We start from the raw sequence: 12956 nt of genomic DNA, 5'->3' as shown, positions 1-12956 counted from the left end.
ATGATGGCGAGGATCTTTATGAGTCCCATGAGGAGTATGAAGCTAGGGTGCGGGGCGATGTGTCGGTTAAAAGCGAGGGGTCTAGTCCCGTATTGTAGTCTGCTGTACGATTTTTTTATTAATTTTTTGGCTGTTGGTTTTCGTATGTTTTGCTTAGCGTCGCGTAGTCCATTTCTTGAATGTATCGTCCGTTTCTTGAATATAGACTGATAGGCATTCGATGTGGTTTGTGGGTAGCGCGCTAAGTGAGTAATGAAGGATAATATGAAATGAAGTTTGGAAAAGGAAATGAGGAGATCATAATTTGTTCGTCGTGTTGTGTTGTCCGTTATTCGTTAGTTCGTGCTCCTCCGTCTCTCTCCCTCCTCCTCTCCGCTCTCACTTCCTGTGCTCCCTGGTGATGCCGTTCCTTCCCCTCTGTCATCCTTTGCTTGCTTCTCCAGTAATTCCCATTGGTCCCTCCTTGGTTTCCGCTTTCGGTTGTGCGTGCCGTGCCACTGCTTTACAAGTTCCAGTGAGCCTACCATTCCTCTCCATCCCACCCACGAGTTGAAGTCATCATCGTAACCCTCCCATTTAACCAGGTATTCCACCTCCTCCGACTTCCCTTTAACGGGTCTAGAGTCTAGGATGCTCTCCACGAAGTGTTCCGATTCGCCGTTTACCCCCCTCCCTAGCTCCTCAGTACCTCCCTCGGCGCCTGGTTGGACAATTTCCGACGCAAGGGCTGCTGAGATTCGAACGTTTCGGTCCTGGAATGTCAGGCAAAGTTCCTTCCAGTCAATTACTGGGTTGTGCATGCGTAGCCACGGCAGTCCTAGCACAATTGGAGCCGTGGGGTGTAATCGAGTTACTAGGAACTCCACCTTGTGAATTGTTCCTTCCGCAAAACTGATCTGGTCAGTGTAGGTCTGAGTTATCAATCCTGCAGAGGTAGGTTTCCCGTCGAACAGCTCCAAAGGGATACTGTTTGTTAGGTCAACCAAATTTTCTGGGTGTCGCATAGCGACAGTTTTGTCTATGAAGCATCTAGTTGCTCCACTATCCACTAGTGTGGCATATTCTTTGTCTTCATCGAGGTCGGAGAACGGAAAGCGTGTAAGGATGATGAAGGAGTTGTAGGATCGGGATGTGAGACGAGCTGGCTGACTCCCCGCGAGTGCAGCTCTTATTGTGGTAGGCGAAGGTGTTGCGGGGCTTCGCAGTTCGCCCTGATCTACCTCGAAGCCCCCTGCCCATTTCCCACTTCGTCCAACAGTTCTTGTTCACCTCCCTTTGGTGAGTCTAAGATGTGGACGTTCCATAGATCGTCCATTCCTTCCCGTTCTTCCACCACGATCCCGGCGCGAATCCATTCTAAAGGACGAGTTGAGTCGTCCTTACGACCTCCCCCTTGGTTGGCCGTCCCTCTTCCTCGAGTTGAATCGGCCTTGGAAGCTCTCTCTGAGCTCCCTTGATCCTCCGCTGGACGTTCTAACGATTCTGGGTTAGGGCAGTCCTTTGCCCAATGTTCCTTTCGTCCACAACGCATGCAGAGCTCCTGCCTTCGTCTTCTCCACTTCTCCGCTCTTTCCTCAGGAGTCCATTTCCTCCCGGTGTCGGTAACTCCTGCTCGGAGGACCGCTTCAGTCCATTCTCCTCCATCCCTGCAGTGACAGCAGTCTTCGTCCTCCTCTCGGTTTTCGCTATCGTAACTTTCTCCTTCCCCCCAAGCTGCGGACGCCCTTTGTCGTCCCTCTTTCCAGTTGGACCTGTTTGGGAACCTCCCTGTCGCAGCTGGCTTCGGATTGGAGGTCCAGACGTCGGCTGGCTCTCTTTCCCTCCGCAAGGGGGACTTGTAAGGAGCTTCAGGTGCTAGTTCCAACCCGGGGAAGCGACTCAGCCATCCTTGTAACGCTTTTTCACCGTGGAGGTTCCTCAAGCTCTCCGCTTGCGCACGTACAGCTCCGTCCAACTTTGTGAACACTCGGGTCCACTCGTCGTAGGATCGAGGTTCCTCCCTTCCGGTAACAACCTGTAGGGGTAACCAAGGAGCTACCCCTTTCTTGAGGTATGTTACCAGAGCCTCGTCGTTAAACCCGGTCAGAGGAGCGTATTCGTTGAAGCGAATGAAGAAGTTGGCAAAGCTTTCCTCCGGCATCTGCTTCATCCAGGCTAACCTCCTCCTTGCCTCGTCCGCCTCGTCGATGGGTCCGAATTTGGAACCGAACTCTCGTTTGAATTCTGTCCAGTCTTCGAGACAAGTGTACTCCCCCCTCAGTCGTTGCCGATTCAACGTGTCGAAGTGGGAGAGTGCTGCACCAGTGAGATGACTAGCTGCGGAAGCGCACTTGTCCTTTTCCCGAGCATAGATGGTAGGTCGTACTCCAAACATCCTTTCCAAACTGAGGACCCACGTCTTCCATGCCGACCGGTCGTCACCTGCGAAGCTTTCGATCTTACCGACGTCGAGCTTCGACTCAATGGTAATCCGATTTTTTTCTTCGTTGCTCTCCCACGTACTTCGTCCCTCGTTGGGAGGTCTAGGAGCTGTCTTATGGTGCCAACCTTGTCTTGGATCGTAGTACCAGGGTTGGTCCGGGTCATAGCGTGTTGGAGGTACGTCAGGAGCTCCAGTGGGGAGCTCTCCTCTGTCCTCCTCTCTCCTTCCACCATTCCTACTCGATTTGTTCTGTTCCCCTTCATTGGAACCTTCCGAATTACTATCACTCGGTCCCCCGGAAGGTGGTGGAGGAGGAGGAGGCGGAGGTGGTGCCCCTCCCCCGCTCCTTCCTCCCTGTTCTCTTTGACCCTGTCCCCCTTGACTCAGAGGTCGTTCTCGATCTCTCGATTGACTAGAAAAATGTGGGGGAGGTACTCTAGGAGGGGGGTTAAAACCGCCTTTGCCTCCTCCCTCGTTTTCCAACGCGTACGCTCCTCCTTCTGGTCTCCCATACTCCCCTAGTTCAGCTCTTTGTACTCGGGCTCCCCACTCGTGAATACGTCGTCGGTCCACACTCGGAGTATCCGGGATCTGTCCTGCTTGTTCTACCTGGGGGTTTCCATCCCTAGCTCCTGTAGGAGTGTTTCGGTTAAAGGATATTGGTTCCGTAGCTTGCCAGCTCCTTGGCTGGGGAACTACAGGAGAAGGACCCCCCCTCGTATATTCTCTCATTACCCTAGGTGCTCGCCCGGATAATCCCGCCGTGTTTCCTGTTTTGGAAAGGGGTCCTCCAGTCGGTACTTCCCCCGCTGTGAATCCTTTCTTTACCTCACGGAGTTGTTCCTGGAGCGTCTCAATGACCCGAGCCTGTTGTTGGATCATTGCTACCGATTCCTGAGAGCGTGCCGACTCGAAAGCCATGCCAGGTCGGTTCATCTGAGCTCCCGTTACAAAGGGAGTTCCAAAAGGAGCTCCCTGCGGGGGTACCGCCTCTTCGTGAACTGCCAACGTTCTTCGTTGGTTCGGACCCCTTTGACTTTCCGTTCCCACTGCCTGAGATTGCATCGATACCGACCCTTGATACGGAATGACTGATGGATTGCTCAGTCTTGGAGGAACGTGTACAGGGTTGGGAGCCAACCGAGCTGTCAGATCTTGTCCGGAGATCCAGGATGAATGTTGTGCGCCATCCATCCTCACCTCACCAAACTGGTATCGCTGCGTCGAGACTGGGGTTAAAGGTTTCGTTTGCAGGTTAACTCTGGGGGGAGGAGTCGCATGTTGAGCCAAGGCATGTACAGTGGGGGAGGTCCCAGAGCGTAACTGGGGGCTCCTCGTGGCCGTGTTACCGGGGTTAAGGAGTTCAGGAACCTCGGTATTCCTGGGCGATGAATGTTTCTGCGCCAGGAAACGACCATCAGATCCATGGAGCTGCCCTTTCTGGTCAAATTGCTCCGGAGGGAACTCCCCTACGCTTTCGAGTTCGCATTGAACCATATACGAGGTTCCCCGATTATCCGCGACCAGTCTGCGACGGAATTCCAAAGCTCTTTCTAGATTCGATCCAGAAAGTTCCTCCGACAGCATCAGAGTGTCTGATTCCGCTAGTAGCGTCCGATGTCGGGTCTCCTGCGAACACAACATCGCTTCAGACTCCTCACTCCTCACCAGAAGCTGGTGCATATGCCTCATGGGCGTGTACGTGTATACCGTCTGTCCGTTACGGACCCGGACGGGACTATCCTGATCAGGCATTGACTCCACTGGGGCCAGGAGGTGAGCCGTGGTGTACCTCCTGCGTCTACGATTTTTTGCAGCGATTGCGTTAGCATCCTCGTTACTTTCCTCATCGATTTTAGCTGCTGCTTCCGCTAGGTTTGCGTTCCGAAGTATTTGGATCGCCTGGTAGTTCGGTATGTTCACCCTCGAAGGGGGAGGTTCAAACCGTACAGCTCCTGATCTGTAGTTAGAGGCTCGGTACAATATACGTAGCCCTGCTTCGCCACAGAATTCCTTCTCCCTTCCATGGGTATGAGGGAGGAGGGGAAGTATTCCCCTCGAGTTTCGGAACGATCGTCCGTAACGTGCCTCTGCCTCTAACAGTTCCAACATCCTCTCTGGGTCCAACAGGACGTTGTACAGCCAGAGAAAATCTGATCGATTCGCGGGGGTCATCAGCCACTGCTGGGCCTTCTCTGGGAGGTCTATCTCCAATTGAGTTCCCACTGTTAGGAACTGTACTCGTAGGTCTGAGAATTCGAGACCGTCTCCCAATACTTCGATCCCCATTGACTCCAATACCTCCCTTAGGACCATAGCTACATCTTCCGGGATACACTCCTGAATTCGAGTGACGTCTTCCAGACGCAATGTCATTTCGGACAAGGGTTGTACGGGGAAGTTGGTCCTGCTATGGTGTATTGCGTGCGTACGCTCCCAGTTGGGCGTATTCATAGCTGGGCTCTTCAGGAGACTGGCGAGTGAACTTCCTCGTCTCGGAGGAGGAAGGTTAAGGGACTGTACTGGAGGTGTTGGTAACCTCCGGGATGACGTCCGAGATTGTTCGGATACTGCAGGGGATACCCTCCTCTCTGGAAGTTTCTCCTGTTGTCGTACTGTGAGAGGGTCAGTACTCCCCCCTTGTATCCTTTCGATAGCGGCTACTTGGCCGCTGACTCTTCTACCCGCGTTCGAAGCTGACTCCATGTCTAGCTGCGGTATCGGTCCAGGGGGAGGTCCTCTTGTTCCCCAGGTAGGGGAGTATGCGAAACCTCCCATGGGACTACTGGCAGGTTGGGCGTAACCCATGGAGGTAAACCTCCGTTGTGGTGGTCCCATCCCAGGTTCCACTGGAGGGGGCCCCTGAACCTCCGGTTGACGTCCCTCTGGGGTCCGGATGTTGCTGGCGGTTTCATCCCCGAACGACTGTTCTGGGATGGACATCAGGCGTTGACCAGCTGCCACCGTGATGACAGTGGAGCTAGCAGCCTGGTTCGATTTCTGAGCTTGTGTCGTGTTTCCACGAGATAAGGCGCTCTTTTGTTTCTTTGATTCGGTCTTGGAACTAGAAGGTCGTTCCGTTGACGTCGCCGACATTTCGTCGCGACGAGTCCGTTCGGTGACGGGAGAGCTTGGTATAATGTAAGACCTGGGTCAAAATGGGTCTTAGGGTAGGTTTTGGTATGCGAAGGTTTATGTTGTAGCGTGCTAGGAGCAGGCTGGAGCTCGAAGGGAGCTACGAGAACCGCGACCGAGGACGGGAATGACCTAGTAGTGGTTGGAACGACGAGATGGTGACCCTTGTGGGGTTCCTAGGAGGTCCAGGGAGGTCCCTAATGCGTAGGGAGGTTCAGGAAGAGTGCGGGACCGTACGATATTGCGTAGTAGGAGTTGTACTCGCTAGAACGTCAATATAGGATCGAGTAGGTAGTTTATGCAACTGGGGCTCGAGGGTGTAAGCTCCCGAGAAGGGATACGCCAGGGAGGGTAGGTCCCTGGGGGCTGGGGTTGAGGATGGTCGTCCTCGAGTGTGGGAGGTGGTAACGGAGAAGCAATACGTAGTTCGACGTGAGGGGTAGCTTCGACGTTACCTAGACTGAGGTCCCGAAGCTTACGAAGTAGCTAGGGAGCTCTGGGAGGTTTGGGGAAGGGTAGCTCACCAAGCGGGTAGGCGTTGGGGAGCTTTAGTAATGTTCGAGGGAGCTCGGAGACTCACTCGGAAGGCTTAGACTTGAAGTAAAAGCGTATATTCGATCGTATAGACGATCAGAGAGACGATAGACAGTAGTAGAGAGAAACAGAAGTAGAGAGACAGAGAGTAGAGAGAATTCCGTATAGGTAGCAGGTACAAAGGGACAGGGACTGGACCTATGTAAAGGGTGTGTGTTCAAAATATACCAAGCTAGGGACGTTTATGTTACAGAGGATACTTATATAGGTGGGCTGAATAGTAACGGGACATTGTAATAAACGAGCATCTAATGGGGTTGGCGTGAAGTGCGGAACCCATGAGGCTAAATTGATAGGGGATTGTCCGGCGGCGTACGCGAATCGCGGAGCTGCCGCTTCAGATGGAGGTTAGCGTTGGTGGGGAGGTTAGTTAGGGTTCCGTGGTTCATGGAGGTTTGTGGGAGGTTATTTGGGAGGTGTAAGGGAGCTGATACGCTGTTCTGGGATGTCTAGGAGAGTGACTAGGGGAGCTTTTGGGGCAGGGCATGACAGTCGTAGACGCGCGTTGAGGTGTTTCATTTCTTGCAGTGATAGGCCGATGTCAATTCTTGACATATTCGTACCTATAGAGGTACGACATAAGTTCTTCAGGTGCGACCAAAGTATGCATACTCACAATAGGTAAAACACGCGTTGTGACCGTAGAACACTAAGGACTCCTCTTTGTGCACCCCATGATTCGTTATACCGTAGGAGAAAATTTAGAAGGATGGTGCCGTCTTGACGTGTACGTGTAGTGAGAGTCCAATATTGGCACAACTTATGTACGTGCGATGAGTGAAGAATCAAGCTTGCAATATTAGCGCTCATCTTGAACCTGAACATTGAACGCGTTTGAACTCCCATCTACTCCCATCTACTCCCATATGTCGGACAACACCAAGGTAACGACAGAGAAAAAGTTGTATTTGTATCAATATCAACTTGTACAGAAATCGAGCGACATATGGAGATGTAGAAACAGGGACAGAAAGATACTGCTATGAAATGGGCAAAACTAGTCCAGGGCATTCAGATGCTCCGGAGCGTACCGAGACTCTATGATAGTGTATGCATCAGAGATACTATTAGGACTATTAGTATCACGACGATTGTATGTAGGGGCAAAATCTGTGTGAACTTTGATAGTTCTCTGAGATCCTGACGTCGCAGATTTGGCTTCTAACATAGACTGGACCTGGACAATGAAGACATTATGGAGTGGGCGAAATCAAGGAACCTGGAAAAACATACCACAGGAGTGTAGGTAAGGGCCAAAGAATAAAGCCCATTGAGCATCAACGATATCCCTAACATGACAAAGATAAACTGTATGGAGCCTCTATTCATGAAAGAACGGTAGAGGCTCGCTTTCGTGTTATCGTTAGACTTCGGAGTGGAAGGGGGGAGATGATTCTTTTGATAAATCACGACCTCGGCTGAAGTTTCCATAGTCGATCCGGCGATAGCAGCTAGGAATCCTTTCTTGGACGTACATGCCTAAAACTGATTCAGGAACAACGCATGGTAGTTGAACATTTAGCGGAATACTCACAGCAACAGGTTGGACTAAACCTCCCTTTGCATATTTGAGCGGTTGAACCTTGGCACCGCTCTGAACATCGAAAACCATAGCATGCCCCCTGTCCGTACCTCCAATCAAGACAGCACCATCTTCGGAAAATGTGGCAACCTTAGGGAAGCGAACCACAGGGTCTGGACCTGAGAAAGTTTGGATGTGCTCAATTGTGTCAAGGCGTAACATCTGGAAGTCCGCGCCGGTGCAGGCTACAAAGAAATTACTCGAGTCGTCAATGCATACAGTTCCCCTACAGTAGACCTCAGTAAAGGCATTCTGAGGAGCAAAATGGAGAAATTCGCACATGGGGTCAGGTCCATATTTCTGATTTGACTTGACGTCCCCGGTTTTGTAATCGAGTCTCATTCTGGTAAGCCAATAAGAATCATTCAAGGTATTCGTTATAAACTAAGCGACTTACATTGTGCCACCATTTAGTTCGAAAACATAGATATCTGCAGTCTTCTTACAGAACCTTGCAGCAATGAGTGAAAAATCTTCGACGGTGGCTGAAAATATTTCCCGAAAAACCCCGGATGAAGATAGAGTATAGACCGTGGTTCGATTATCAGCAGTTGCGACTGCGATACGAGCGAGTTTTCCTATTTCGATTTCGGTGTGATACACGTCAATCGAAAGGACCTGAAAACCTGAAGGTTCAGGAACCACCCGAACAGTGGTATGAAAGGCCTGAAAACATAAAACTTTTAATCAGTGGATGTAGCATAACAAATATTTGAATTGCACACCTCGTCATTTGCTTCCAGCTGCATGATAGACACTGTGCCCTCCTGTGACCCTACAATGAGAAAATATCTATCTGCCTGTTCAAAATGCAGCCAAGCACAGGCCGAGTAGACATTGTCAGGATTACGCGGGTTATAGATGTTATTTGGTATGGGTATAGGATCGAACGATTCTAGATCCCAAACGGTCACACCGCCGTAACCTGTGGAGAGATGGGTCTGACAATCATAAGCTGGCAATAATCACCTACCTGCAGCTGCAATAAATTTGGCCTGGGGAGAAAACGAAAGACAGATAACAGCATCTCGAGAGTCCTGTAAGGTGATGAGATGTTGGTACATGACGAAGGCGAGGAAAGTGAGAGCAAGGAATTGGAGGTGGCTAAGCTATATGAATGCTGCCAAATGAATCAGACATTGTGCTCACCGGATCAAAAGACCCTTCCCTGCATCGATGAATGAAAGCGAGTCATAACGGAATATGGCTCAATCAAGCATTCAAGTTCAAAGGGAATTCAAATGTTCAAGTTCAAAGGAAATTCATACGTGTTCCAGTCCAAGGGGCATTCAAACGTTCAAATTCAAAAGGAGAAGGACAAAGCAACATTGTTGCCGGTTTCCGCCGCTGTTTTTCCCCAGTCTTCTCAAGCCCGTTTACAGGGCGCCGCAATAAACTAAGCAAAAGATGAGCGCTCGATGAGCAGGTAGCCTTCATAGCGCTGTATCTGTAGATTCAAATCGATTTTTAACATGGTCGTGAACTCACAAAAGACAATAATAACCCAAAGACTCTTAGTTGCATGAGAGACAGAACGAGGGCACTTAGATACATAAGTAAAATACAGTAAAGTAATCGCTGTAGTGTAATTCAATGTTACGGTAAAATATGATAGGGAAGCTATACATGTACAGGTGAATGCGTTTTCATTACTATCATAAGGATACTGATGCTGGGAAGGTTCGTCTTGTCCTGAAGGGTGCTATGTGTTGGGCAAACCTGATTTAATGTTAGATATTCTCGACAGTGAAACGGGTCAAGTATGAAATGAACCTTTTTACAGCCTTGTCTGCTGCGCGTATCTCCAGCCTGCCTCCAAAATTTCTGATGCCGACCTTTGTGCCACAGGCAACAACTAAGACATCTCCATCCATCGGAGCACCGGCTAGTTGGAGAATCGCTTGGTTCGTAGGAAGTAATTTGTGTCGTTTGTAGAATACTCGAAATTTGTACTGTTTGCCGCGGTGAACAACTTTCACGATGGAATCGTGTATGTAAGGCTGAGCTTGGGGATGTGGTAATTCCGTAGATGCGAGAACAAATCTTCCTCTCTCTAATCGAAAAGAATCCTCGCGGTAGAACACTCGTATTGGTGCCGAATTCGAGTCATTTGCGCGGTATATACGTGCGCGAACACTGCGTATAATGATCTGAAAAGCTTAAGTGAAGAATTATTGACAGCTCAACAGACTCACTCCGGTATTGGAAAGAATAGGCACTTGATTCATCCCCATTGCGCTAGCAGAAATCGAGATGGGATGAGGACTTCGTATCTTGAATTCTGGATGGAGGGGATTGGCACATCCCGGGTGCTGATTATATCTACCAGCAACAAACAAAGGTATCTGCCTGTGAAAGTAGTCACAAAGAATTTCTTTGTACTGATATGAAAAGAGATCGCCGATGCATCATGCCCTTTCGGACGACAATCGGTTTCTATTGAAAATTGAATGAGAAGAAATCTGGCTCATTGCTTTGAACACCATATGTGGATAGAAAACACTCACAATTTCGACGTTTTCTACCATCAACTTCTTATAGGATGTAAAAAACCCTTGTGCGGGCTACAAGCATATGCATATGGCAGGACGTACAAAGCTATGAGGTTAAGGTGGTTGAATAGGTTAACCGACAAGGTTCCGTCGAGGAACGCGTGAAGAAAACAATGCCCCTGTTGAATTTCGTCGAAATCACCCAACTAATCCTTGAATGGTGTATACAGATTGTCGTCTCCGAATAACACTAACATCCGTTTTACATGTTCGCTTCCCCAAGATCTATAAATTGGCTCTTAAAGACATGAGAGTTCATTAGCACGGTGGACGGCAAACGATAGATATCATAGTACAATGACACACCTGCGCATCTTGAAGGGCAGCCGTGAAATCCTTTTGAGTGCGTTCGAACCTTGCCCTTCACGTTGGCTTCTCGCGCAGGTGCCCCTGGTAAACCGAGGCTACAAGGGCTACATCCGGTAAGCCAGGGAAAGAAGATAAGAAAAAGTACGATAGGTACTCACTTGTGGAATAACTTTTGTGTCACCATCCTTTGATATGAATCGTAAGGCTTCTGAACTGGTTGAATCGTCAAAATATCTCGCAATCAGTTCTTCGGGAGATGAACTCGATGCTCAGCGTTCAATAGTGGAATAAACAAAGCAAATTTCGGCATTCGTACCATTCATATCTCTTTCCGCAAATGTCCCAGCCATAAAGTAGGTGATCCACGAATTCGTCAACGGTCGAACCCCAATAAATATATATGGTGAGACGACTCGATAGTGACGTGAGAGATTTTGGGTGGAAACCGACTGTCCAAATCTAAGGCTGCATAGTGAGCAGCTTATCTGCTTCAACCCAAATTCGACGATATAAGTATTTTCGCGATATTCAGATTTGTTATACTAGTATTGAGCTCAGGTGGAGCTTGCTGTAATAAGTGAAAAGACGATGGGGGAAGAAAGTTCAGGACGGTGCCAGGCGCCCGCCTATTCATTTCCTGGTTACAGGCTGTAAAGCAGCTATCTTATCTATCTGATCTATGTAAGCTATTTTTCCCTTTTCCAAGACCAGCTGCAGGCTTTGCGAGAATTCTCTTGCGATGCTTCAAATTGCATTTGACGAAATCATGAACCACCCAATTACCACGATACTCATTGAGAAACGGATATCTTCTGACGGCCTGCAAGATATATCAGGAATTAGATCAGGAAACAAAGTATACGAGGGCTCACTATGTCACCGAGTTCCTTGATGTCTGAGAGAGGTTGTTGATCGAAAATTTGTGTGGCATCCAGCTTTCTTCCAACAATTTCATTGATGAATTTCTATGCAGATGACTTTGAGCAGATATCGCATAAGTAGATCAACATAAGGACCTCGACGTCGTCAAACCTGTCGTCCGCCCATCCTAGTTTGATGCGCAAGTTATACCCTCCCCGAGTAGGTTGTCCAACTTCACCGGAGGGTTTCGGAATCTTATCTTCTGTCTCGAATTCGTCTCCGGAATCGTCGTGGGCCAGTAACTCCTGAGGCCGACTCTCATTCGAAGCATCACTGGTCGTGATTCGGGCTGTGACAATCCGGGGCTGAGAAATTGTCGGGTTCAACATTGGCAAATTCTCAGATTGAGTAACAGGGGTGGGGGAAATGTCGTTAGAGGTGTCCAATGCAGTTAAAGAAGCTGGCTGAAAGCTGGGATCTGGCGACAGCGGTCGACAATAACGGTAAGGGGATACCCGGACAGTCGATCGAGGAGTTCTGCTAGCACCCGGAGAGCTGAGAATGCGACGATCAGCGGAAACAGGCTTTGTAATGATGGAGGAGCGAAGTTCAATGTGATCGTAAGGAGGTTTGCGAATAAACGCAGGGGCGTCGGGTTGATTTGAGTTCATGAGGAGCCGCAAGTAGTGATGTCTCAAATTTAGCTCTCTCTCTATATATGCATTTCCCTAGGTAGAAGATAACAGTAAAGGGCTTACACAAAGGTGTATCTTCGGTACGTTGTGTTAACACAGATATTTGATCGCTTGGATTCAAGCGGAACTCATTGTACTCAAAGCAGAAAGGAGATGAAGGACGTCGTTTGCCCTTGTCGACGACATGAATGATTCGCCTGCCTGAATTCATCGATGAATATCGTTTGAATGATACTGCACATAGACAGGCCAGCATGTTTCTTACAGGCCGAAAACTATAACGTATGATGATGATTGTAAACAATCAGTGATTATCTGAAACAAGCATTGATTGTATTTAAACAACAACGGTCCTTTTTTCTTTGAACGACGGGGAATCACAGGGGCATTCCCTTTGTTCACGTCAAGGCTCTTTGTCGATGTCATAACTCATAAATATTCTCCGGAAGTTGAATAAGAAATTGTTACTCTCATCCCATCGTTCGCCATGGATGTATCTCGCCAAACTCGACACATTTACACCACTCAAACGAATTCAAAGTACCACGATCGTGTCGAGCTACTACATACATCACCCGTACAGTCTAAATCAATTGACCGTCGTATCCTGAATCCTGAACTTCAGCGAGTGGCTCGGCGAACGTCGCCTAATCGATCCCCATCCCCAGATCCTACATTTTATTCCTCTCCATCCCCTTATACGTCTACTCTAATCGAGGGACGCATCGCTCCTCCCTCTTCATCTCCGCTTGTCCACCCTCGTACCAGTGTTCACAGATCGCCGGCCTCTCAGCCAAACCGCACCT

General features: G+C 49.1%; 3 protein-coding genes across 3 annotated transcripts; all 3 read right to left on the bottom strand.

The window, feature by feature from the left end:
* Positions 1-7312: 7312 nt before the first annotated feature.
* Positions 7313-8797, bottom strand: C8R40DRAFT_1055015 (WD40-repeat-containing domain protein; the record flags this gene model as incomplete). Its single annotated transcript, XM_046224969.1, has 6 exons — positions 7313-7630; positions 7686-7959; positions 8014-8076; positions 8131-8399; positions 8459-8658; positions 8707-8797. 6 exons carry the CDS (start codon positions 8795-8797, stop codon positions 7313-7315), a joined length of 1215 nt encoding a protein of 404 aa, XP_046082399.1.
* Positions 8798-9388: 591 nt separating this feature from the next.
* On the bottom strand, positions 9389-9874 carry C8R40DRAFT_1054839 (uncharacterized protein; the record flags this gene model as incomplete). Its single annotated transcript, XM_046224954.1, has 2 exons — positions 9389-9452; positions 9507-9874. Coding segments are annotated over 2 exons (432 nt in total), but the record flags the coding sequence as incomplete, so codon positions are not given.
* Positions 9875-11258: 1384 nt separating this feature from the next.
* Positions 11259-12126, bottom strand: C8R40DRAFT_1072602 (uncharacterized protein; the record flags this gene model as incomplete). The annotated part of the gene is made up of 3 exons (XM_046226481.1): positions 11259-11414; positions 11467-11559; positions 11611-12126. 3 exons carry the CDS (start codon positions 12124-12126, stop codon positions 11259-11261), a joined length of 765 nt encoding a protein of 254 aa, XP_046082397.1.
* Positions 12127-12956: the final 830 nt, after the last annotated feature.

The sequence above is a fragment of the Lentinula edodes genome, assembly GCF_021015755.1.
Source record: "Lentinula edodes strain Le(Bin) 0899 ss11 chromosome Unknown C8R40scaffold_38, whole genome shotgun sequence".
Classification (NCBI taxonomy): domain Eukaryota; kingdom Fungi; phylum Basidiomycota; class Agaricomycetes; order Agaricales; family Omphalotaceae; genus Lentinula; species Lentinula edodes.
Note: the sequence above shows the minus strand (reverse complement) of the source record. Positions and strands in the feature narration are given on the sequence as shown.